The following is a 26,668-nucleotide window of genomic DNA, read 5'->3' as shown; positions in this document are numbered from 1 at the left end:
TGTTGGTAAGATACTCTCCAAAAAACAAACATACAAGTAAGCCCTGATTTGTAGCCTTAGCCAATTTCCCTGGTGTAAGAACTTCCATCAGGGCAGATTCCACTGCACACAGGCACGGCTGGGAAGAGATGGGAATAACTGGCTCTCACGGTACCAGCCGGCTCCATGCGCACCTGGGTGCAGCCGTGGGGCCTTTGGACCATTAGAGTGTTATGCAGGGGCTGGAACTGGGGCCATGGAGAAGAGCCTCAGGAGGTGACAGGGTTGCAGAAAAAGAGACAGGAGGGTGCGGACACCTCACTTCCACCCCTACTTCATAGCAGCAATAGGTGCTGCCACCTAAACGGCAGTGCTTTAGGCCCCCAATGTCCAGGTCACACGAGGGGCTCTGGTTCCTTTTATTTATTTAGTTTTGGCTGCATTGGGTCTTCGTTGCTGTGCGCAGGCTTTCTCTAGTCGTGGTGAGTGGGGGCTACTCTTTGTTGTGGTGCGCGGGCTTCTCATTGCGGTGGGTTCTAGGTTCACGGGCACAGTAGTTGTGGCTCGCGGGCTCAGTAGTTGTGGCTCATGGGCTCAGTAGTTGTGGCACGTGGGCTCAGTAGTTGTGGCACGTGGGCTCAGTAGTTGTGGCTCACGGGCTCTAGAGCGCAGGCTTCAGTAGTTGTGGCTCGTGGGCTCTAGAGCACAGGCTCAGTAGTTGTGGCGCACGGGCTTAGTTGCTCCACAGCACGTGGGATCTTCCCGGACCAGGGCTCGAACCCATGTCCCCTGTATTGGCAGGCAGATTCTTAACCACTGCACCACCAGTGAAGCCCAGGGGCTCTGGTCTGAATGTTTGTGTCCTCGTACAATTCATATGCTGAAATCGTGATGCCCATGTGATGGTATCAGGAGGTGGGGCTTTTGGGAGGTGATGAGGTCATGAGTGCGCAGCCCCCATGAATGGGATCCGTGCTCTGGTACACGAGACCCCAGAGAGATTGCTCGCCCCTCCGCCGTGTGGTTAGAGCAAAAAGGACAGCCGCCTATGAGGAAGCAGGCCCTCAGCAGGTACCAGATCTGCACCTTGATCCTGGCCTTCCCAGCACTCCAGAATTGACAGAAATGAATTTCTGTCGATTATAAGCCACTTAAATTATGGCACTTTGTTGTAGCAATTCAAACAGAGTAAGATGCAAGGGCTCTGCCCCTCCTATCTGTTACACACAGGGCAGCCAGAGGGGCCTCTACCACCCCAGCCGAGTAGCCTCCCTGCTTCAATGCTGCCCTACAGGAAGACTCCACCCACTTCCCTGGCCATCAGGGCCCTGGATCACGCTCCAGCTCTCTGCCTAGGGCTCCGTTTGCTCCTTCCGGCCCCCGCACCACCCTGTGCCACCCCTGCCACAGGCCTCTGTAAGGACTCAGCTTTCTGTGCCCTGACTCTACCCCAGAAGGTTGTCACCATCTGCCGGGAAAGCCTTCCCTGAGTTCCTGCCGAGGTCAATTCCTCCTGGGAGCCTCTTGCACAGTACCAAGGGTGCACGGGTCTTCTTTAGATATTTTTTTGGACAGAGAAGGTCCCTCTGGAGAAAGGAGGTCTTTGGCCTAGAATCTAAAGAATGAGAAGCAGCTGGCTATGTGAAGATCTCAATAAATGCTCGCTTTATGAAGGGACATTGGAAATCACCCAAGACAGAACCACCATCCAGGAATCCTCTGTGAGATACGAGTTCTCTTCATAACCAAAACGTGGCCCACACCTGTGCACAGCAGTTGCTTAATAAGTGTCTGAGGAAATGAAATTAGCAAACAGACCTAACTGCCCCCTGGAGAAACCAGGCTGAGGCCCAGCACTGGCTTATCCAGGGTCCTGCCAATTTCATGAGGGTCGTTTCACTTCTTCTAAAGGCTGGTCCTGTCCAACTTTTTATTATGAACTATTTCCAACATATAGAAAATGTGAGAGAATATCACAATAAATGGGCAGAAGAGAAAAAGAAGGGAAAGCTAAGACAGTCAAGGGTGAGGCCAAGGGCGTGGCCAAAACCATGGCCAGGGCATGGTCAAGGGCATGGTCATTGTTTGTTTGTTTGTTTGTTTTTGCGGTACGCGGGCCTCTCCCTGTTGTGGTCTCCCGTTGCGGACGTGCAGGCCCAGCAGCCATGGCTCAAGGGCCCAGCCGCTCCGCGGCATGTGGGATCTTCCCGGACCTGGGCACGAACCCGTGTCCCCTGCATTGGCAGGCGGACTCTCAACCACTGCGCCACCAGGGAAGCCCTTGGGGGTGTGGTCATTTTTTGAGATTCAGCAGAGGGAGGACGCTACTAAAAACGTGGGCATCTAGAAGTGATTTTCCTGAGTCTGTGAGGTAGGGCAGGAGTTGGTGAGAATCCCTGGGTGGGGAGCAGGGGAGTTTCGGCTGTTCTGCAAACTTTGGGCCTGCTTGTGAGAGCTTGTGATTGTGTGTACTAGTGAGTGAGTGTGCGTATGTGGTATGACCACATGTGTGACAGTGCATATGTGTACAATAGTGTGTATGGGTGTGATAGTGTATACGTGTGAGTCCAGGTGTGTGCATCGTGTGTGATAGCATGTGCATTGTGAGTGTGTGATAGTGTGTGCATTGTGAGTGTGTGATAGTGTGTACATGGGTGCACGTGTGAGTATGAGTGAGTTTGAGTGTATGTTTGGACGCAGAGTAGGGGCGCTGAGCCATAGGGCCGTTCTAAGGTATCTGGGTCCCAGCAAGGAAAGGATTTGAGACAGAAGCCTGGATATTTGCCGAAGCACCCAGGGCTTTCTCTGAAGACGTGCGCCTGAGACCGTTCCACGCGTATGGTGTGCGTTAGAAATGGCGCAAGTTAGTGGAGAGAAGTGCAAGAATCCGAATAGAAGAGCTTGCTCCCGCCAAGTCCTCTTCCTCTTTCTTTCTCCTTAGGAAACATGCTGCTTCAGGAGCCCCCGCTGAAGGTGAAAGTGGGAAGAAGCCAATCTGTAAAGATCTGGAATCGGGCTCAGCTGGCAGCTGTACCACCAGCCTCCTCAGAAAAATAAGTTGCCCTGCAGCCGGGGGAGGGGGAGCCTCATAACAAGCCTTCCTCTGAAAAGGAGAAGCAGCTCCTTATGTTGGGGAAAAGCCATCGCAGTCTCTCGTCACCTGGCATCTTTAGCGTCAGTACAACCAAGTTTTACATATTAGGAAGGATTTTTTAAAATTCAGGGATTTGCAAGAATTCACACAGATCGGTGCGCGTGCGCACACAACACGCACACAAATACACACAAACTAAAACACCAGGTGGGATGGGGCCCCGACATTCCTATGAACAAGAGTTTCAAAGCTGGACGAACGTCAGCTGGCGGAGCATTGTCGTCAGGGAACCCACCCCCTGCGCGTGCTGTGCCCCTCGCAAGTTACTTACTAGGTTGGCATTTAAAGGAGACCAGGAGGTATTTACTGCTTCCTGGACAAAGGTCAGGTCCAAAAACACGGCTATTGACCAGGAGGTGGCAGGTCCGCTGGTTCTGGCATTCGTCCAGCACCTTCTAAAATGAGGGGGTAGAAAAGGGATAGGCTTGAGAACCACACACAGTGTCTGCGAGACTCCACACCGGGGCTGCTCTGGGCTCTCAGGAGGAAGGGCACCTGCCTGCCTGGCCTGGGGCTCCCGTTTTAAAACCTTCTCGCTGGTACCAGCTGTGTCTAAGATGGAAGCACCCGCACGCGGCTGACCAGGTCAGCTGCCTGTCTCCCCATGTCTCCCCCAAACGAAACCTGCTCCAAGAGTGCCAGGCCTCCCTCAGAAAACCAGCTCCTATTCGGCTCACCTGGCACCACTGCTGACAGCTTTGGCAAGAGCGCTGCATCACGGAGGGTCCCAGGGATGGCAGCAAAACCAGGGCACCGCGGAGTGTGGACTGGAGGGGACTCGGAGGCCCCCTTCTGGGAGGGATCCCTGGTTTTAAAGCTGACAGAGGGCTATGGGGAGCGGGAACCGTAATCACAGCTCCTCATCCTTAGAAACACCTGACGCTGGCCACAGGGGAGCTCAGCATCTGGGGGACGCCTTGGAGACCCCAACCCAAACACAGGCCAACTAATGAAAATTAAAAAGCTGATTCCCTAGGAGGCGGGTCAAAAGGGATCTTGCTGTGATTTATGTCATAGAGTGTTCTGCCTATGTTCTCCTCTAAGAGTTTGATAGTTTCTGGCCTTACATTTAGGTCTTTAATCCATTTTGAGCTTATTTTTGTGTATGGCATTAAGGAGTGTTCTAATCTCATACTTTTACATGTACCTGTCCAGTTTTCCCAGCACCACTTCTTGAAGAGGCTGTCTCTTCTCCACTGTATATTCTTGCCTCCTTTATCAAAGATAAGGTGACCATATGTGCGTGGGTTTATCTCTGGGCTTTCTGTCCTGCTCCATTGATCTATATTTCTGTTTTTGTGCCAGTACCATACTGTCTTGATTACTGTAGCTTTGTAGTATAGTCTGAAGTCAGGGAGCCTGATTCCTCCTAGAGTCTGTCATACAGAGTGAAGTAAGTCAGAAAGAGAAAAACAAATACCGTATGCTAACACATATATATGGAATCTAAGAAAAAAAAAAAAGGTCATGAAGAACCTAGGGGCAAGACAAGAATAAAGCCATAGACCTACTAGAGAATGGACTTGAGGATATGGGGAGGGGGAAGGGTAAGCTGTGACAAAGCGAGAGAGAGGCATGGACATATATACACTACCAAACGTAAAATAGTTAGCTAGTGGGAAGCAGCCGCATAGCACAGGGAGATCAGCTCGGTCAGGGAGATCACATAGAGGGGTGGGATAGGGAGTGGGGGAGGGAGGGAGACGCAAGAGGGAAGAGATATGGGAACATACGTATATGTATAACTGATTCACTTTGTTATAAAGCAGAAACTAACACACCATTGTAAAGCAATTATACTCCAATAAAGAGGTTAAAAAAAAAAAAAGCTGATTCCCACCCTCGCTAACCTCAAGGACGTGGGACCCACGTTTCCTGGTGGAGCAATTTTCTGGGTGGAATATGCAGGCTTTCTGTTGAGTATTTGGCTTAAAATTTTTCCTTTATAAAAATAAACTTTAAAAAAAGCTTTCCTTCAAATCTCTCCCGACCTTTTCCAGGCAGATCACACCTTTGTGAGTCTGCTCTGTGGAAGCTTGGGGAACGCCCAGTACTGGGTCGCAGATGGGCCAGCGTCACGCTGCTGCCCTTCCGGCTCCCAAACGGATCAGGCCCTGCCGACGACAAACACAGAGGTCGTCCACACCAAGTACAGTAAAAATGTTCCCAAGAATCTACTTATTACTTTTGGACTGAACTGCAGATTCACGAGGCTGTCTGAGTCGCCATGTTCTCATAGTGGCTCATGGAATATCTCCGTGAAGGATGCTGGCCCTACCAGGTATCCCCCCGTCACCTCAGGGGCCCCGTGGATGTGCGTAAAATCAGGAAAAATGCCCAGGGAGACCCCAAGGGCCCCAGATGATGGTGCATATTCCACGGCCGAGGGTATCGTGAAATAACTCAGCCCTTGGAGGGCTCTTCGTGTTACAGCCATGGAATGGGACCCAAGGGCAGAGCTCTTTCCAAACTGTATTACAGCTGGAAGTTGCAGAGAGGGGACTTCCTATAGCCATTCAGTCGTGGGCTAGATCAGGTGAGGTGCTCCTGTGTGGACATCAACCTGTTCTCTCCTACGTTAAGCAACTGCCCCCTGAGGAAGCATCAGCATCTTGCCTCAGCTCCCAAACACAGGTTAAAAGACAAAGTAAAGGATCTCCTAGCGTGCAGGGATGTTTCTGGCAAACAAACCCTCCGCGCAGCATCAGAATTGTGTTCACAAACTCTGACTTGTCTGCCCGGTTATGGCAACATCCTCTTCCCTCGGGGATGCCCGGCAGAGGCAGGCGCCCGTGTTGGAGGGCGAGGTGCCCGTGTTTTGGAACCGCAGGACGCCAGGAGTTCATACGTTCACAAAGCAGGCGCTGCCGCCCTGGTGGCACTGGCCACGTTCTTTTTATGTCCCTAGGAGGGCAGCAGAAAGCCTGGGTACCCGGGATAGGTGGGCAAGAGTGCTGGGGGGAGGAAAGGGAACATTCTCAAGGTACAGGGAAGGATTGGGGGCAGGGTGGGGCACACAAGTAAAGGAACTGCTTGTCTCCAGAAGACACATGTTGTGTCTCCTCAGGGTGTGGAAACCAGGGGATTCATTCAAACACATTCTTCTGGCTCCTCAGTTGGTGTCTTTACCAATCACATGACCACCCAGGTACTACAATGCTTAGCTTGGAAGTAACACACAGTAGACAAAATAGAAAAATCCTTACACTATCATTTTATATTTGCTTCTCCTCTTCCGGCCTTAGGGAGAGCTGCACGGCATTACAGCTAATTCCATGTCTCCTCAGTCCGCCTAGGAAATTTACCATCACCCACATTTCCCACAACTGACAAAATCAAGCTGACATCTAATTTGCCACCTATCTGCTCTCACCACCGTGACTCCAATGGACTCACAGGGAACCTTGGAGGCATTAAAAAAACCCAAGGCCAAGGGACTCCATAATCTTAGCTAACTAGTTATAAATGTTGAGGAGCCTGGGAGAGCAGAACAGAGGTTGTTTGGATCATTGAAAGCCAGAATAGTCTAGAATCATCATTGCTGTATTAGTTTTGACCTCCCCGTAGACCACGTATTTCCCCAATGCCGACTGAAAAAAGAATGAGTCAGCCACCCCCCACCCCTAATTCCTGGTACCATCAAGGACGAACCAGCAGAAACTGCCCAAAATAGCTCCAAACAAGAATGACATGATTATCTACAACTGGAGAAGCAAACCATAAAAAAAAAAAAAAAAAGATAATTAGTGATGTTCCCCTTCCTTGAGTGCATTCTCTAAGAATTTGATCATGACTTCTGATGTCTGCCTTGTGGTTTCCACTAAAGAATGCACAGCCTTTCCTCTTTCCCGGGGTACTGATAGGCAACGTAGGCCTGGAGGTTAAAGCCCAACATGATGATACTTTATTGCAGGGAGGAGTGTGCCTATGAATAACTTCATTCTGCAAGTGTATTAAGGGAGCTCTCCAATAAGCAGGAATTCTATTTAGACTCGTTTGGTAAAGAATCCTTTTGAGAAGCAAAGACTAGCTCGCCTGCAAAATGCGTGATTTGCCTACATTGAGATTTCATGGAGCGGGTTTGCTTTGAGTACACTATAGGATCACAAGTAGATACACAGAGAGAGAGACAGAGAGGGAGAGAGAGAGAAACCCACTTTGTCATCTTAAACCATCTGTGAAAGGCAATACCTGCAGTGTGGTGGGCGCCACACAGGTTAAGCTGTCTTCTCTCTGAGAAGCAGGTTGCTGCGCGCTACACGTTTGGTAATCTTGCCCATAAAATGCCGATTGGACACTTATCGTCGAATGCCGAGGGCAGTGCAGATCCAGATGGTCCCCATCACAGGCATAGGCGGTGTGGTTTTGCAGGAGTTTGGTTAGGTAACCTAGAAAATATGCAGCCGGGTTACAAGAGGCCCAGGAGTTCACCACTCCTTCATGGATTTGGGGGCAGGAGGACCTCAGCTCCCCGGAGGGAGGAGCTGGTCAGTGAGGAAGGTGTGGGCGGGGCCTCCTCAGCTGCTCCCTGGACAGGACACCAGACAGGCCCGGAGCTGGGGCGGAGGGACCGGATGCTCGTTTTTCCATCTGGGCCTGAAACCTTGGTCTGGAATGGCACGTTGCAAGCCTCCAAGGGCTCCTTCCCTCCAGGAAGCCCTAAAGGACGGGCCAGGAGCCATGAAGTCCTGAAGCATCTCTATAAAGCAGGAAAAAAATGCGAGTAGGTGTCCCTTGGGCATGTAGATGCCTGTCCTGGGGGAGACTCGGGTTCTCTGATCTCCCACTAGCTGGGCCAGGCCTTCCTGGGGCGAGGGGATGCCGTTTTATTTTAGGAAACCACTCCTGGGCCTGCCTCAGTCCTGGAGAAGAAAGCAAGGCAGGCCCCCTGCATGGGATAAGGGCCTTCTCTGAAGGAAAGGGAAGGGGAGGATGGTGGGGCTCTGTTATGGGTCGAATAGTGTCCCATCCTCCCAAATTCATGTTCACCCGGAACCTCAGAATGTGACCTTATTTGGACATAGGGTCGTTGCAGACATAATTAGTTAAGATGAGGTCAGACTGGAGTAAGAAAGGCCCTTAATCCTGTATGACCTATGTCCTGATGAGAAGAGAAGAGACACAGAGGCAGACAGCCATGTTTCTACAAGCCAAGAACACCAAGGATTGCTGGGAGCCACCAGGAGCTGGAAGAGGCGAGGAAAGACTCTTCCTTAGAAACTTCAGAGACAGCATGGCCCTCCGGACGCCTTGATCTCAGCCTTCGGGCCTCTGGAACTCTGAGAGAATGTATTTCTGTTGTCTTCAGTCACTCAAGTTAGTGGTCATTTGTTACAGCAGCCCCGGCAAACTCATACAGGCTCCCGATCCCTGCGTCTCCAGCTAGCTGGCTGGGCTGAGCAGGGCCTCGGGCTTGGAGGAGCGCTGGCGGCCTGGATGTTTTCTCAGGAAGGAGGAGGGAAGGTTCATCTGAAACACAGATTCCTTTCCTCCTTCTCACACCTCACGAGGTCAGTCGCAAGGCGGCTGGGAGGGAAGCCAGGGACTTTCTGGTGAGGTGTGTGGGAGACGGCCTGGCAGCCTTCGGCCTCTGAGGGGGAAGAGGGAGAGTGTAGGAAGGCAGCCTTAGAGCTCCCCAGTTCCCACACGGCCAGGCCGTGTTCCAGCTAGTCCTGCTTGGCTTTCAAAATCCTCTCCGGGCCGTAACGCTCTGCAAAAGGCACCCAGTCCTGCTCCCTGGGCTTCCCTGACAGTCACAGAAAAGGGACTGAGATGCTCTGCCGTACGGTGGGCACACCAGCCCATCCACACCTGCCCACCTGAGGACGGAGACCGGGCGCCCTTGACAGCACACTGCATCCAGACTGTAGGTCTTTCACTGCGGCTCCTTTTTTTCCTTCCCGCCCATGACAATCATCCTAAGAAAGGCCAAGACATCAGCTACCCTGATTTAACTCTGCTTAGAGAAGCAAAGTCTAGCTTGAGCAGCAAAACTGCCAGCGGGCATGTGAGTCAAGGGCCTGCTTGGTGAAATGCTGTCACTCGTAAGGTCACTCAAACCCCTCAGGGCACCAAGAGGGGCCAGGAAGAGGCCCCTTGGTGGTCCTAGGGCCCCAGGTCAGTGTCATCCTGTAGGATACACAGGTGAGCCCTGATTAAGCCATGATTTGATTTGTACAAGATCATTTGTGGGATCTCAGCATTATGGGCTGAGCTGAGCCACACCAGGGAACTCACGGTGGCCCTCAGGCTGCCCCCAGGCCAGCACCCACCCTGAGGCTTCCCAGACTGGTACCCCCGCGCTTTAGCTTCGTCATTAACACTTTCTTGTCCATCACGCATCACTCATGGAGATGATCGGCTGACTGAAATGTTACATTAATTCTGGGAACATGACTTCATCTTCATGTTCACGGTTTGTGCCAAAGGCCATGTGTTACTCTGGCTAAATGAAGGTGATGATAAGGCCCTGGGGCAGGTGGAGCCACAAGACGGAAGGGGCCTGGGTCCTGGATTCACGGAGGGAATTGCTGCCTGCTCCACAGATTGCCACATGAGTGAGAAAGAAACTTCTGCTGTGTTCGGGCCACCACCTTTCTTCACCCTGTGTGTCACGTACTCTGTGCCCAGTAAACAAACTTGATCTCCGCGGGACCATTTACATCAAAACACAACACGATGCAGCACAGTGGCCCGAGCCCCCCTGCATACCGTATTCACATTCTGAGTGATATGCTAGAGGCAGAAGCTCAATGCATAGAATTGACTAACTCCAGGTCTTTTAGGCCCTTCTGCCATTGAGGGGGGAGGGGAGCCTCCTTCCCCGTACATCAGTCCTAACACTAATACGAGTTCAAAGAAGATACTTCAGCAGTAAAGCTTGCTCTAGACGCGGTTCAATTCCTTCTTCGAAAACCTATGCCTAGGTCCAACAATGGAATATTATTCAGCACTAAATGAAATGAGCTATGAAGCCACGAAAGACACAGAGGAAACAAACGCATATGACTAAGTGAAACAAGCCAATTTGAAAAGGCTCCACACTGTGTGATTCCAACTATACGGCGTTCAGGAAAAGGCGCAACTATGGAGACAGTGAAAACATTAGTGGTTGCCAGAGGTTTGGGGGGAGAGAGGGATGAGTAGGTGAAACACAGGGGAATTTTAGGGCAATGAAACCATTCTGTCTGATACTATAGTGGGGGATACACATCATTATACGTTTGTCAAAACCCAAAGAATGTATAACATCAAGAGTGAACCCTAGTGTAAACTATGGACTCTGGGTGATAATCAGGTGACAAAGTAGGTTCACTGATTGTAACAGATGCACTGCTGGTGTGGGATGCTGACAGTGGGGAAGGCTGTGTGTGCGGGGTCGGGGGGGGAAGGGATATACGGGAAATCTCTGAACTTTCTGCTCCATTTTGCTGTGAACCTAAAACTTCTCAGAAAGAAAGTCTATATAAAAGGGCAAAAATTTAAAAACCACCCATGCCTCCCCAGGATAGCGCGACCTTTGGGAAGAGAGGGGTTAGGTGACAGGGAGGGGACGTGACAGGGAGTGCGTGTGTGCTGGCAAAGTTTTGTTTCTTGACCTGAAGGGGGGATACATGCTTTACTTTGTGAAAGTTCACCGAGCTACGCACTTAGGATCTGTGTACTTTTTTGTTGGTAGATAAATGTTTGTTTAGAAAACCTTTACCTGCAGTTTTGTGACCAATACTCCACACTAATAAAGAAAGTCTAGATACTGAGGAGCCTGTGGCTGATGTATAGGACATGGAGAGCCATGGAACCCCGTTTTCTGCAGCTGACCCCATCCCATCCAGACTAGATCCTCCTCCATAGTGACAGCAGGAAACCCTCATGAGGACAAGCCATTGGCCCGCCCACCTTATGGCCCCCATAGGTGCCTTCCATGCCCCATTCTGATTGGCCGACTATGTCAGAAGCTGCTAAGAGGTCCAAAGAAGGACAGTTAGAACTGCCTACTGCTTTCAGCAACATGGAGGGCATCAAGGACCATTTGGAGAGGCATTTGGGATGGTGAGTGGGGAACAGAAAAGGCTGAAAGGGAGTGGAAGTTAAGGAAATCTAAGATGGTTCACCTGGTAGACAGAATAATGCCCGCCCCCCCAAATGTCCACAGGGACCAGTCCCCAGAACCTATAAATATGTTCTTTACATTATAAAAGGGACTTTGCAGTTATAATTAAGTTAAAGATCTTGAGATGGCAAGATGATCCTGGCTGATCTGGGAGGGACCAGTGTCATTCCAAGGGTCCTTATACGAGGGAGGCAAGAAGGTCAAAGTCAGAAGAAGGAGGTGTGGCAAGAGAACCAGAGGTTGGAATGGGGCAGCCACGAGCCAAAAAAGGTAGGCGGTTTCTAGAAACTAGAAAAGACAAGGAAACAGATTGTGCCCTGAAGCCTCCAGAAGGAATGCAGGCCTGCCAACACCTTGATTTTAGACTTCTGACCTCCAGAACTGTAAGAGAATAAGCCTGTGCTGGGTAATCATTTGTTAAAGCAGCCATAGGAAACTAAGAGTTTATACAGATGACCCTCACAACAGCTTGGTGAAGATAAGGAGAGACATAAGGCTAGAGTCATAAGAACTGATGTCCAGGGAGAGATTTTTAAATAATTATGATTGTTTTAAAGTTGGGAGAGGTCTATGCAGGTTTGTATGTATGTGTAAAAATATATGTACATATGAGTCAGAGATCGTATGTAAATTATATTCCTTACTGTAGATTAAGGTTCAAAACATTTGAAAGCGGATGCTAGCAAGAGAGAGCTTGAAATGATGGACTGTGGGCTCCAAGCTAAATAGAGGGAAGGAGATGATCACGGGAGAGGCCCAAGGGAACAGAGAGGTCCTGCTGAGATCCAGCAAGGTCAGAGTGGAGGCAAGCACACCAGCAAGCTGGGGAGGGAGGAACTGGTGCCCAAAATTTGTTTGAACAGATTTCAAGACGGAGCAGTTGCAGGTGATGAAGTGGCCACGAAGTGGCCACGGAGGAGTGTGCAAGAGGTCAGCGGAGGAGAAGGTTCTTGGAAACGAGGATGCCAGGAGCTGGGAAGATGCCCTCTGGATCAGGCATCTCCCAAGATGAAGGAAGGAACTGGGGTGCAGCAAGAACCTTCTGCCAAGGTTGACCTTGAACAAAGGGCAGATGACAGATGACCCGCTCCCAGTCCAAAGCCCCTTCCAGAGTGCCACCCGGCTTCCCCAACGAACACGCACACTCTTTCCAATGTGTTGTGTAGGGTCAACACGTTACTTAGTGTCTCAGTCCATTCAGGCTGCTCTAACAAAAGACCACAGACGGGTGGCTTATAAACCACGGAAATTCGTTTCTCAGAATTCTGGGGGCTGGAAGTCCAAGATCAAGGCACCAGCATGGTCAGGTTCTGCTGAAAGCCATCTTCCTGCTTCATAGCTGGCCTCTGCTCACTGGGTCCTCATATGGTGGAAGGGGCAGGGGAACTCCGTCGGGTCTCTTTTGTAAGAGATTCATGGGATTAGTGAATTCCCTTCATGACGGCTCAACCCTCATGACGTCAGCACCTGCCAAAGGCCCTACCTCTTCCCTTTGGGAGTTAGGATTTCAGTACGTAAATTCAGTTGCACAGATACATTCAGACCACAACACTCAGCTTCCCCACACCTTGGTTTCTTAGCTGGTTCAAATGGGATCTTTTTGTTTTTTTTTTAATCAACATACGGCCAATTTTAGGTCATTTATGCCCTCGCCAACTTTCAAATGGGATCCTTTTTAAAGATGTAGCTTTTTGTTCACAGTTCTCTCTGGATCAAATGCCCCATCAGTCAAAAATGCTTTATGTGTTAATACTCTCTGCCAGCATTTTCACAGTCTAGCTGTATATTTGGGGGCAAATATTTACTACCCTGAAAGAAGGCAGAAGTACACACTCTGTTAAGAAATCACTCCTCAGGGGCTTCCCCGGTGGCGCGGTGGTTGAGAGTCCGCCTGCCGATGCAGGGGACGCGGGTTCGTGCCCCGGCCCGCGAAGATCCCACATGCCGCGGAGCGGCTGGGCCCGTGAGCCATGGCCGCTGGGCCTGCGCGTCCAGAGCCTGTGTTCCGCAACGGGAGAGGCCACAACAGTGAGAGGCCCGCGTACCGCAAAAAAAAAGAAATCACTCCTCAGAATCTGGCATGGCCTGTCAATGCTCCGTTGATCCTTGCTTAAACTGGGCGAGAGGAGGAGTGGGAGGGTGTAGATGCTTCATCAGCTGCACACAGCGCAGACGCCTTGGAACAGCTTCTGTTTAACTCCAGGATACTCTCTTTCCTGGTGAACCCTCCACTGTGTATCAGCAGAAACTCCTGCAGCCACCGCCATGGCTCAAACCTTCCTCAAAGCCACATCCCGAGAGGCTTGGGTTGGGCAAATCTTAGAGTTATTTATTTATTTATTTATTTATCTATTTTGCTTTACGCGGGCCTCTCACTGTTGTGGCCTCTCCCGTTGCGGAGCACAGGCTCTGGACGCGCAGGCTCAGCGGCCATGGCTCACGGGCCCAGCCGCTCCTCGGTACATGAGATCTTCCCGGACCGGGGCACGAACCCGCATCCCCTGCATCGGCAGGCGGACTCTCAACCACTGCGCCACCAGGGAAGCCCTTAGAGTAATGTAGATAAAGGCTTTTATGTTTCCCTGTTTCTAAAGGTAGGTGAAAAGTTCATGGGAAATGAACCCCTAAGAGGGGCAGAAGCTCTTCTCTGTCTTCAGAAAGATATCCTTGGGATCATAACCCCCATCGCATTTACAAGGAAAACCCATTTATACACAAATAATCCAGGGACCACTGAAGGACCAGAATGGAAATGACTGATTTTCAAAGAATAGGGATTCTTGAATCCCCATTCAAGAATGGGGAGGAGGTAAAGAGTTCTATGGGAGGAACAGGTATTGCGCAGGGAAAAAGAAGTGTCTATCCGAAATAAGCCTGGAATGTGTGGGTTCAACCAAGGCAAACAGTGCTTGCCCTGCAGGACTCCACAGAGCCACAGAGAAGCCACTGTGCACTGGGGCGTGAGGAGGGACATAGGAGGTAGAATCTCTCGCACATATTTGACCAGACCCCCCGGGTTTTTTTTTGCATGAAGTATCTGAGGGTTACTGTTAAGCACATCATTCTGAAGGGAACGTTCACTGAGTCTGTAAAGCACGGTCAGTGCTAAGAGCTGCCTCTCACTTGGGTGATTTCAGAAGGCATTTCAGAATCCCATACTGCTGAGGAATCCTCATCCTGAAACAGGGGGACGGACAGGGAAGAAGTGGGGAGAGCAGAGGATTAAAAGCCCTGAGACCAGGGTTCAACCTGGGATTAAAGTGAGTGACTGTGACCATCACCTCTCAGAACTGATGTCCTCATGTTTTACTGTGAGGATCAAATGACGTCAACGGGCAGAGCATCTTCTATCAGTCATAAACCATTGCACAACACTAAGCTATTGCTACTATATGGTAAATCCTGAAGGACATGAACTTACTCATTGATGCAATGACAATAACACCCCCAGTCGCCCCTCTCTGCTCTGAGCATCAATGGTTAGACGGTCAACTCAGAGACGGTCAACTCAGAGACAAGCACACAGCCCAGTAGCTGCCGTCACGGTCCAGAAATGTCACTGCTGAGCTTGGAGGGAAAAGAAAATTTTTCTCCCTTCCTTTCTCCCTCCCTCCCTCTCCCTCCTTCCCTTCCTTCCTTCTTTCCTCCCCTCCCTTCTCTCTTTCCTTCTCTCTTTCTCTCTCTCTCTCTCTCTCTCTCTCTCTCTCGCGCGCGCGCGCGCTCCAGTTTTTAAATCAATAAGGTTTAAAAACTACTAATATTTAGAAGATGCCAAACGGGCTGCAAATTCTTCCTCTTTCTTTTCTGAAGGGGGAAGCCATCCACAAAAGTCCAAGTTTCCCAAGGGCTGAGGTTGCGGGAGTCACCCCGAGTGCAGGATGTAAGTACCTCAGTCCCCAGAGTCACCCTGAGTGCAGGATGTAAGTACCTCAGTCCCCGGAGTCACCCCGAGTGCAGGATGTAAGTACCTCAGTCCCCGGTCCCACACCCATGTGCTCAAGGTCCCTATCACCTGGGGCCAATTTCACAACCTTTCTTCTGGGAAGAGAATGGAATTCAATTGTACTGTTCTTGCTACCCCACGCCCCCATTTTCTTAAAAGAAGGCAGCTCCCTCCAGTCGGTTAATGCTTTAGATAAGAGACCACACCCTTTTATTCACAAATACTCAAAGGTGTTTCTACATGTCTGAAGTCCTCTTCCAGAAAAGGGTATTTTTTCTTTGTGTTTGTGAGTGTGTTTGGAAAACTGGCTAAAGCTCGAGGAGGGGCAGCCCACACGGCTTTAGAGCAATGAGTCAGTGAGGCTAAGGATGCAGGAAAGGCCCCACAATGGATAAAGGGCTCGAGACTGGGAACCACACACCCAAGAGCATTAAGATCAAAAAGTCTATTTAGACTTTAAGTCTCTTCTTTAGTCCCAGGTTTGGCATGAAAACGTTGACTCTGGAGGTTAATTATGAGAACTAGAGCCATCGGCCTGTTTCTTAGATGTTTGGGGGGGAATCACAATGACAGGGATGACCAAGGTAGCTGTGCTGCTCTTAAATGATGCAATTCAGATCCTGGTCCCAAAACAAACTAGCCGAGGACAGAGGTAAAGTGAGAGTCTAGATGGGGCAGAGACAATACATTTCTTCCTCAGTCCATGGAGGAGCAGTTTTTCCAGGCCTCCTGACAATATAGTGGACCAGTGGAAAGTTCTGGCCAATAGAAAAAGGGCAGAAGTGATGCTTGCCTCCTGCAGGTCTGGCCCTTGAGACCCAGTGTGACTCTCTACTCCCTCTGTCTCCCCATCTGCTGTCACATGTGGAAGAGAGAAGGGACAAGGACAGATTCTGAGCACCCAGAAGATGGGGGAGGCACAAGACAGAAGGAACCTGGGTCCCTGAATGACCTCATGGAGCACAACCTCGTTATCCCAGCAAGATATGGGAGCTGTTGGTTTCAGCAGCTAGCCCACCCTGACTAATACTCCAGCATTCTGTCAACGGGTACTTGTGTTAAGTAGGAAGCTGGTAGGTCTTTGAGGAGTACCCAAAACTTTCACCAAACACATCTCACTGATTTATGATGGCGTTGTTGACACCATTTCACATGACCTTCAGTCCTCATTGGGATAATCCTTTCTTTGAGCTGAGACCTCGCTGCCATTGAATTACTAAGGAGATAAAAAGAAGTAGAGGTCTCATTACTTAGCCTACTAGTCACCACTCTTCACAATGCCACTGACTTTTTAAAACTTTAAAAAGCTGCATCAGCAAAAGAGACTAAGGGGGCTTTTATGGAACGCTCACAGGTAGGCAAGTTTCCATGTCCTGATGAGTGTGGGAAGGGTCTGGGGCTGTGGGCAGACTGGTGTGGTGCCCCAGAGGGTGCTGGCCCAGGATAAAAGTGCCAAAGCACAGATGTGGGGGCCACAGGTTACGATGCAGGGAATTCAGGCTTTGAAACCCCTCAGATCAGATGCTTTTCAGGCACGTTAAATATAACCCCTTTAGATCTGTTTTCTCATCTGTCATATCGGAGACATACCTACTTTACAGAGTTGTGCAGGCCATAAAAGATAGCATAAGTAGAGCAGCTTACACAGTGGCTGGGTATGTCAGTTTCATTCCTTAAGGACTGCATGAGTGTACTAAGAGGAAAAGAGATTGGGAGTCCAAGCTCTATGGAAAAGGGAGCCCCAAAACAAGCAAGGACAGGCAGCCCCCAATCCACTGCTTCCTAGCTCAGCCTCGGTTTGGATTCAGGGTTAAGACACGGTAAAACAGTAGATGATATTTGCTTTCACAGTCTATAAAAATGCCCCAAGGACGGCCTCATATTCACGATGGGGATTACACCATTAATCATTTGTCCCCCGGTTTGAGGGTGTCATGGAAGCATTTTTGACAGAAATGAGCACAGTCCTCCCCCAAAAGAACCAGCTGAGTGCAAATTTGGAAAAGTTTGCTGGCTTCTGATACGTTACTTTTGAACCTACAAATTCCAAAAATCCAGTTTCTGACCCCTTTTTCTCAACAAACTCAAGCTATGCTCTTTGTCAATAAAGCTGCTTGATTTTCTTAAAGCCAAATAAAAATACTATTGCTGAAGGCACAAAACCTGCAACATTTTCCATGCCTGCCATTGTTGCAAGCGCATTTAAAGGAACCCCAAAGTGTATGGGATTAAAATACTTTCAAATTTCTGATCAACAATCATGGAAAAAATAACCCTGGAAGTTGGCTGCTAACATTTGACAAGAAAAGTGACAGCCGCCCGGCTCCTCTCTGTGACTTTTCTGCCTAAGGAATGAACATTTTTTCATCTTTCTTGAGTGCCACATGGCACCCAGGTCCCATTTTTCCACTTCCCCCGGGCTTTGAATTCTTGTATTTAACTCTGGTTCCTGACAATCACTTAGTCAATGATCTCTTGTTAGTTTTTCTCCCAACATCTCCTTCTTTTCCCTTTCTGCACACTGACCCTCTGATTCACCAAACCCCATACTTTCCCCTACATATTCATATATATTAAGCGGATTTTTCTGTGTGGACGACCAGGTGTGTATTTATACAAACGGATCAGATCCTTGTGCCTGTCTAAGCATTTGTTTACACGTGTCAATCCATTATTTGGCTTTCGACTCATTCAAACAAAAAAATCCGAAGTCTTTGTGAGATCAAGCCCCGTTCCGCTACCTACCTGACCTCATCCTTAAAACTCTCCTCCTCAGCTCCAGCCACAGTGATCTTGTTTCTCAAAAATGCCACACAGGGACTTCCCTGGTGGTGCAGTCGTTAAGAATCCGCCTGCCAATGCAGGGGACACGGGTTCGAGCCCTGGTCTGGGAAGATCCCACATGCCATGGAGCAACTAATCCTGTGTGCCACAACTACTGAGCCCAAGTGCCACAACTACTGAGCCTGCGTGCCACAACTACTGAAGCCCGCATGCCTAGACCCATGCTCCACAACAAGAGAAGCCACCACAATGAGAAGCCCGCGCACCGCAACAAAGAGTAGCCCCCACTTGGTGCAACTAGAGAAAGCCCGAGCACAGCAACGAAGACCCAAAGATGAAGACCCAATGCAGCCAAAAATAAATTAATTCATTCATTAAAAAAAAAAAGCCACACATACTCCCACCTCAGGACCTTTGCTTTGGCTGTTCTGTTCACCAGAAAGCTTCTTCCTTCGAGTGTCTACTTTCTCCCTCCCTCCCTTCATCCTGACCTTTGTTCAAATGTAACCTTATCAGACAGGCTTTCCCTAGCTGCTCTGAAAAACATGCACTTCCTGCCCCACTACCCCTGATTCTGCTGTATTTCACTACACGGAGATACTGTCAGTTTCTCCTCTTCTGAATATAAGCAGGGATGTTGTTTTATTTATTGCTCTATCCCCAGAACCTAGAAAGAGTCTGACATATAGTAGGAAGGCAATGAATAGTTTTTAAATGAGTAAGACTGGCAGAGAAAGGGCAGACCAGACGTGAATGGGTGAGTGGTAGATTCTGATTAACCCTCATGGCACCAACGTCGCCCAGTACTTATAGATCTTGCTAGGGAATTGTACTGTCAATTTTTTCTTTTTATAAATTTATTGTTTAGTTTTTATTTTTGGCTGCGTTGGGTCTTCATTGCTGTGTGTGGGCTTTCTCTAGTTGCAGCAAGCGGGAGCTACTCTTCGTTGTGGTGCGTGGGCTTCTCATTGCAGTGGCTTCTCTTGTTGTGGAGCACGGGCTCTAGGTGTGAGGGCTTCAGTATCTGTGGCGCATGGGCTCAGTAGTTGCGGCTCGCAGGCTCTAGAGCTCAGGCTCAGTAGTTGTGGCGCACCAGCTTAGTTGCTCCCGGTTCTTCCCGGACCAGGGCTTGAACCCATGTCCCCTACATTGGCAGGCAGATTCCTAACCACTGCGCCACCAGGGAAGCCCCCGGTACTGTCAGTTTTTTAAACCTATATTCCTAATGCCTCAACATCCCCACAAACAGGCTGTGAGCAGCCCGCCCAGGCAATCAGTTGCACTGGTGTGATAAGGCTGGTCCCTGCCACGTGCTCCCGTATGACCCAGTGACATTCGAACACACCAATAAAACCCCTCATGACTTCTGCTACGTACTCCACCCTGACCCCCAGTAAAGGTACTTGCCCATGGGTCCTCTCTCTTTCTCGGCTCCCTACCTGATTGGCTGAGCTGCTCCCTGGGTGCTTCTCCCATGTGGCACCCTGCGTGGTGTGCCACGCCTCCCTCCTATAGGACCTGTGAGTATAATCAATCCTTTAATTTCACATGCCTCTCTGAGTGTAATTTCCAGCATGCTGTGTTGGTGTGATCCTTAAAGAGCCCAAGAGGAGGACTTTCTCCACCATTTACAACACAATACTATAGTGTATATATATGTACATACATACATGTATTATATATATACGAGCATATGTATATAAACATATACAGAGAGAAAGAGAGCGAGAAAGATATGAATCAATTGATTATAAATTATTCTAAATGAACTGCGTTGGACTTGAATTACAACCGTACGATGACACTATTTTATGTCTGAACAGTCTGGTAGGAGCTCCTTTGTGCCTTTTCAACCAAAGATTTCACATCCTATAAAAATGAACACCTTATTCGGTAATCAGGTACCCACCCCAGAAAGTTATTCAGCCAACACCATCTGGATTACAGCTGTTTAAAAGTAACTGGATCAATCCCCATTTGCCCGAAGCCTTTACACGGAGTACTTTTTCTTTTCTTTGGGATGCAGAGTCACCCCCAAACTACAGAGCCCCTTGGCGATTAAGGCAGGATGGAGGTGCATTTGATAACTTAATGCAACTTTTAATCCGCACTTAAAGCTCAGATGTGAAATCTACACTTGATCTTTCCTGCCTTGGAATTGGCCAAATTAGTGGCTCGATCCCCACGTACAACAAAAGGCTCTCAGAAACACTCAGGGAAGCCGACCAACCAGAGGGCCCGACACAGCCCAACACATGGATGTGGGGGCAGAGAGGTGCTGCCTCTCCAAGGAGCCCCTGAAACAGCCTTTCAACTCCAGACTGTTCATTTCCCCGACAGCCCACGCTCGGGATGTGTAGGACGATCAAGGTGGCTTGATGCGCTCACGGTAGAAAGACTTTAGGGCGTGCATTTTGAGCTTTATTCAGTTAACTGGAAAATTATACAGTGATTTCACTACTCATAATAATAAAACTCTTTCCTTAAAGATGATGACTGGTGAGCAGCGCTGTAAACCTCAGAAAGCTATTTGGAAGGTTAAAATGATTGGATTTAGGGGCAGGGTTTGCTGTACTCTTGACTAAACAGGCTTTGTTCCCTAGGCAGTTAACAAAAGCAGAGCAGGGAAGTTTCTAAAACTTGCAACAGGTGTAAACTTCGTATCCAAGAGGCTGTGCTGAACAGGCCAGATGACCTACTGTATCTGTTACAGCCCCCTCGTGGGTTTAACAGGATTTTGGGCAGGTCATTTCGCTGCCCCCTTCTTTGGTTTCACCTTAGAATTAGGGGAAGTAGCAGCATTTCTTCTTTTGTATTTTGCAGAAACAGGGGAGGCTGGCAAATGTAAAGAAATACGGGCGCCCGCACGGTAATCAGGCCGGCCTGGCCTTAATCATTATATTCATCCTTAATTGAGTCCCTGGCATGCTGGCCCCTGGTGTAAACCTTCTCCAGTGGGCTCAGCTTCACTCAGTGGCCCCAGGGACCCACGCTTTCTTCATTCTCCTATGAGCTCTTTATTTACTTTTCTGTATCCTTCCCTGGCTGACACCTGTTCCTTCTGACGGCCCTCAGCTTACACTTGCTATTCTGGGTCTGTTGCCTTCTTTTATACACAACTGTTTGGGTGACAGTTGAGCGATTACATCCCGTCATGTCTACTTTATTCACCACCGTGCTGGAGTCTTATTCTACCAACTGGCTTCTGGCCATCTTCTGGATGGCTAAGTAGAGGAAAATCCAACCCTGGTTCAGTGGTATATACAGCTGACCCTCATGATAAGTTGCAATGTTTTTTGCAAACTCGCCTACTAATATTTATTGGACACCCCCAAAATCAATCCTCCCAGGGCTTTCCTAGCCATTCTTGGGAAAATTTGAGTCACCCAGTGTGCGTGGTCCCAGCCGTAGTGGAACCAGGTGACGCTCTGCCTTCTGGTTTCAGCTCTCCTACGATAAACGTGGGTCCTTTTCATAGTCTACCTAGTGCCAGGTTTGTCACATTTTTGTGCTTTGTGCTGGTGATTCTGCTGTGTCGAACAGCCCCAAGCACGGTGGTGCACCACTGTCTCACGTTCTCAAGCGCAAGAAGCTGGGATGGGCCTTACGGAGAAAACACACGTGTTAGAGGGGCTGTGTCCAGGCACGAATCTCAGTGCTGTTGGCCGTGAGTTCAACATTAATGAATCAACAATGGGTATTAAAGAAGGTGTCTTTCATGGAAGCAACCTGAATGCCCATCAATAGAGGAATGGATAAAGAAGATGTGGTACATGCATTCAATGGAATATTACTCAGCCATGAAAAAGAACAAAATAATGCCATTTGCAGTAACATGGATGGACCTAGAAATTGTCATACAGAACGAAGTCAGAGAAAGACAAATATATGATATCGCTTATATGTGGAATCTAAAAAAAGTGTACAAATGAACTTATCTACAAAACAGAGTCACAGATGCAGAAAACAAACTTATGGTTACCACGGGGTAAGGGAGGGGAGGGATAAATCAGGAGACTGGGATTGACATACACGCACTAATATATATAAAATAGATAACTAATAAGGACCTACTGTATAGCACAGGGAACTCTTCTCAATACTCTGTAATGGCCTACATGGGAAAAGAAGCTAAAAAGAGTGGATATATGTATATGTACAACTGATTCACTTTGCTGTACACCTGAAACTAATGCAACATTGTAAGTCAACTATACTCCAATAAAAATTTTTATAAAATAAGGTGTCATTAAGCAGAAACATGTATAAAATTAGGCTGTGCATTCTCATAGGAACAATGTCTCAGTATTTGCTAATTCAGTGCTATACAGCAGGACTCGACAGAACATACCACCTCGAATAATGAGGACCCAGTGTATTTCTATATTAAGGATAGAGTGGGATTTACACAGCCACAAAAGCGCTAGCCTTTGTAGGTAATTCAAACATGCAGAACTGGGACTGCCTTCAGAACAAGTCTCCAAGTGGCAGAACTCGGTCTTTGCTTCAATATATATATATAAGTATTCATTCTTCCTTTTTATAAAATGTTCAACCTTTCACAAAAGCCTTGTCATCTCCTAGCTCACGATGATACCCACGACAGCCCGCTGTGATGTCAGGGAAGTATTCCACTTTCGGCGGCACAAGAGATCTCACGCCCCACTGGTGACAGGGGCCAGGGTGAGTCCCTGCTCTGACTCTGGGCCTGGGTCTCCACTCCAGGTTCAAGGGCCCGTCATTACCCCTGCCTGAGTCCAGGATGCCGAATGAAGGAGGAACTGCTCACCACTTCTCTCTCTACACCTTGTCATAGTATTATGCTGAGTGATTTTAAATGCTGTGGTAGAGGAGCACAGCGGGTGTCTGGTGGGCAGGGTGCAATAAGAAGAGACATCTGACCCACCCGAGGAGGTGGCGAGGAGGGCTTCCAGGTGGGAGGTGATGCCTGAAGAGCGAGCAGGAGGTACCCAGGTGAAAAGGAACCTCAGGCAGCAGGGGCAGATGTGCAAAGGCTCAAAGGGAGCTAGACGTTCGGCGTGGCACCGGGTGTGAAGTCAGGAGGGAAGGCTGATGAAGTTAGCGAGGTCTTCCCACGGAGTCTGCATTTAACCTGAAGTCAGATGGGAGCCACTGCAGGCTCGAAGGCAGGCAAGTGATGCTGGTCAGATTGGCAATTCCGAGAAATCCTGAATCCAGGGGCCTGTGTTAGATGGACTGCAGAGACCTATGAAGAAATGAGGGTGGCTGCAGTCCTCTGGGGGGCAAGGATGAAGGCTTGAGCTAAGACAGGGGCAGAGGGATGGGGAGGGAGGGATGGAGATCAAGAGTCGACCTCGTGGGTCTATGCCCCGCGCCGGTGCACAGAGCCAGCCCCACGCTCAGAAGAGCCCAGCTCTTGGTTTAATGCTCTGCTGTGACCACCGTGAAACTTTAATAATTTAATCTTTGAACTTGTGTTTTGTAAACGAAGCCCCATAGGCCAACGGGGCATGTGCTCGAGCAGAGGACAGCCCCATAACCTAGGTTTCCACCGTTGTTTCCCACCACGTTGCCACGCAGTGTTTGACATGCCCCGAGCACAGAATTCTGGCGGAAGTGCGATCTGACCAGCAAAACTCAAAGTGAGCATCAGGAAAGCGTGTTACATCTCCAACTGGGTAAGCAGAGATGCTGACAGCACTGAGAGGCCACACTCTCTGTTAGAATAGGAATCTGCTTTGAATGAGGAAGGATGGCAAGGGCATTGTAAGAAATAGGGACAACCAAGAAACCCACCGTATCTTTTTTTTACTTGTGTTTACATTAGCCAGATACGTATGCTGAAAATGATGACACAGAAGGAAAGGGAAAGACAGAGGAACCCACAGCTTCTCTTCTTTTCCATCATTCCTTACACATCAGTAAGAGACAAGGTAGAGAGCAGCAGCAGAATGGGCAGTATATACACAAAATAAGAATGTATCATTTCTGCAATGCCATGTACCCGCTCAACGCTCTTGTATTTGTATTTAAATCTAGCATAGCCTAATATGAACAATAAAATCCATGCTAATAATTTAAAATGTCCATTTTTTTCTCTTAGAACAACACTGAAGAGCAAATAAAAACCAGTGTGACAAGAAAACTTCGTATTTTAGTGCCTTAAACAGCTCTTTCCCCCTGATTTTTGAACAAGGGGGTCCCTATTTTCATTTGGCATCTGGGTCCTGATTATGCAGCTGGGTCCAGACTGAAGTGACAGTGATTTAGCCCTAGAATCAGTGGGAATGGGGGATGGGGATGAGGGGCACAGGGACAAGGGAGACTTAGGGATGCCTCCCAGGTTTTGAACTGGTGATGCTGTCCTCTTGGGAAATCCAGCATCAAAAGCAGGGTTTGTGACTCTGTTCTGAGTGCCCGTGGGGCATCCCAGCGGAGTGTCCAGAGTCAGAAGCTCCAGAGAGGGACCTGGGAGGAGGGAAACCAGGAAGTGATTGGCACACAAGTGAAACCTGAGAGAACGGCTAGTGTGGGAAGAGCCGAGGGCAGGGACGCATTCGAGAGGTAGAACAACAGAGAAGGCCCCTTAGAGGAGACGGAGAGGGAAGGAGGACGGGAGGGAGGAAGAGGCACAGGGCGGCTGTGAAGGAGAGGTGAGACGTAAGATGACGGCCAGAGGTGGATATTACAGGGTTGAGTAAAGCGGGGTTTTATCAGCTCCAGGGACCTTGAGCAAACTGCCCGACCCCTCTGAGCCTCAGCCAGGCATCTATAAAATGAAGGTAACGATAATAACTCTTATCTCAGGGGACCGTTGTCAAGATTAACTGAGCTATTACATGCATGGTGCTCAGAACTCTGCTGTATTAATTTCCTGTGGCTTCTGTAACAAGGTACCACAAATTCGGTGCCTTAGAAGAACAGAAATGTATTGTCTCACAGTTCTGGAGGCCGGAGATCCAAAATCAAGGTGTCGACAGGGTCACGCTCCCTCCAAAGGCTCTGGGGAAGGCTGTGTTCCAGGCCTCTCCCCTAGCTACGGCAGTTCCTTGACTTGTGGCAGCATAACTGTACTCTTCACATGGTCTTCTCCCTGTAGGTCTCTCTGTGTCCAAATTTCCCCTTTTTTGAAGGACACCAGTCATATTGGATTAGGGGCCACTGTAATAACCTCATCTTAACTTGATTACTTCTATATTGACTCTATCTCCAAATAAGGTCACAGGTACCAGGTTAAGACTCCAATATCTTTTGTGGGGGGGAACATCCAGAGTCAGCTGTGCATAAACATTCATCTTTATCATTATTACCTCCATCAGTTGTTGTTTGGCTCAGCGGTATGAGGAAGTGACCGAGGGACAGCGTGAGTTTGGGGAACTTAAATTTGTTGTGGCCACTATCTCCATGACAAGGTGACGTTTCTCCAACAGCGCAGGTGAAGGTAAATATATGAAGTAAGGAGAGGGAACAAAGAAGAGGGAATGACACATTCTTATAATGAGCCAAAGACAGCCATGAGCAGAAATACCGACAGCAGTGCAGGAGGGAAACTGCTTGCTACTCAGGGGCCCTCGGGAGGCCTGGTATACCAGATGGACAGAAATAAACACCATCTCCTACTCCACCTCAGTCTATACATTGTCCCCTACATGCACACACAAGGAAAACCAAGTTCTGATAGTTTATTAACACAAGTAATAGGCTTCGTCTGTGGAATAAGAAGGTCTTCTGAGCCAGAAGCAAAACGGATGCATTCCATCCGTTGAAGTTCTAGTGCTCTTTGAAGTGGTAAAAACCACATCTGATCTGAAGATATGCAACAGATAATAAACAGGAAGTGTCAAGCTGGTCATGATCTTAACAGGAATCATATCTGGGGCTAAAACTGGAAGCTATCGATCCCCATTACAGACGGAGCTGCGAGGTGCACCAAAGCTCAGAAAGGGTGAGTTGCTCTGATTTAGATGGAGGATTAAAAAGGAACATTTCAGTCCTCACCAAAGCCACACGTAAGCAGTCTCTCTTCTTGCCCCTCTCCCTAATCCGAAGCCCCTTCCAGGACAAATGCTGTCCTGTCACTTCATCCCAACGCCAGGAGCAACATTGGCAGTGCCTTTCCTGGACCAGTTCCCCTTGCCAAAGCTCCAGGTTCCAGAACCTTTTTATTCTTTCCCCTCTTCTGCTTTAAGACTTGCTTCTCCCGAGTTCAAGAGCCTAACAGCTTTGCTAGATATACTGCTATCTACAGTGACTCAATTTGTGTAAGGATGGCTGATGATGGCATCTGTCATCCAAAAGAGACCTTCACCAAACATCAAAGTCACTTCAGAGTAACGGGGTGACCGACATCCCATTCCTCCCCATGCAATGCACAGAAAAGAACACAGCTTCACTGCTGTAACGTCCTGCCCAAATGCGTAAGAATAAAACATCAGACAAATCCAAACTAAGGGACAGGCTATAAAATGACCATCTCATAATCTTCAAAAATGCCAACGTCATGAAAGATACAGACTGGGAGCCATTCTAGGTTGCAAGGAGACTAAAGAGACATGACAACTGAAAATACTGCATGAGCTGAGGTTTTCTTTCGCTCTAAAGCACATTACTGGGACAACTGGTGAAATCTGAATGAGGTCTGTAGATTAGAAAACAGTATTGTGGCAGGTTCATTTCCTGATTTTGATCATTGTTCTTGGTTATGTAAGAGACTGTC

The 26,668-nt window shown here is 48.8% G+C and overlaps 1 protein-coding gene across 2 annotated transcripts in view; it reads right to left on the bottom strand.

Annotated features, from left to right (window-relative positions):
* The window catches only part of EVA1C (eva-1 homolog C), an 83,599-nt gene that overhangs the window by 40,668 nt on the left and 16,263 nt on the right, over window positions 1-26,668 (bottom strand). The window contains exons 2-3 of one of the 2 annotated variants that reach the window (XM_060150836.1): window positions 7,325-7,521; window positions 3,405-3,528 (exon numbers count right to left, since the gene is read on the bottom strand). The exons of the other annotated variant lie outside the window; for it this stretch is intronic. Coding sequence (XP_060006819.1) covers window positions 3,405-3,528; window positions 7,325-7,521 — 321 coding nt within the window. The remainder of the gene's footprint in view (window positions 1-3,404; window positions 3,529-7,324; window positions 7,522-26,668) is intronic. 2 annotated transcript variants of the gene reach the window in all.

This window comes from Lagenorhynchus albirostris, chromosome 5 (genome assembly GCF_949774975.1).
Source record: "Lagenorhynchus albirostris chromosome 5, mLagAlb1.1, whole genome shotgun sequence".
In the NCBI taxonomy this organism is placed as follows: Eukaryota; Metazoa; Chordata; class Mammalia; order Artiodactyla; family Delphinidae; genus Lagenorhynchus; species Lagenorhynchus albirostris.
Note: the sequence above shows the minus strand (reverse complement) of the source record. Positions and strands in the feature narration are given on the sequence as shown.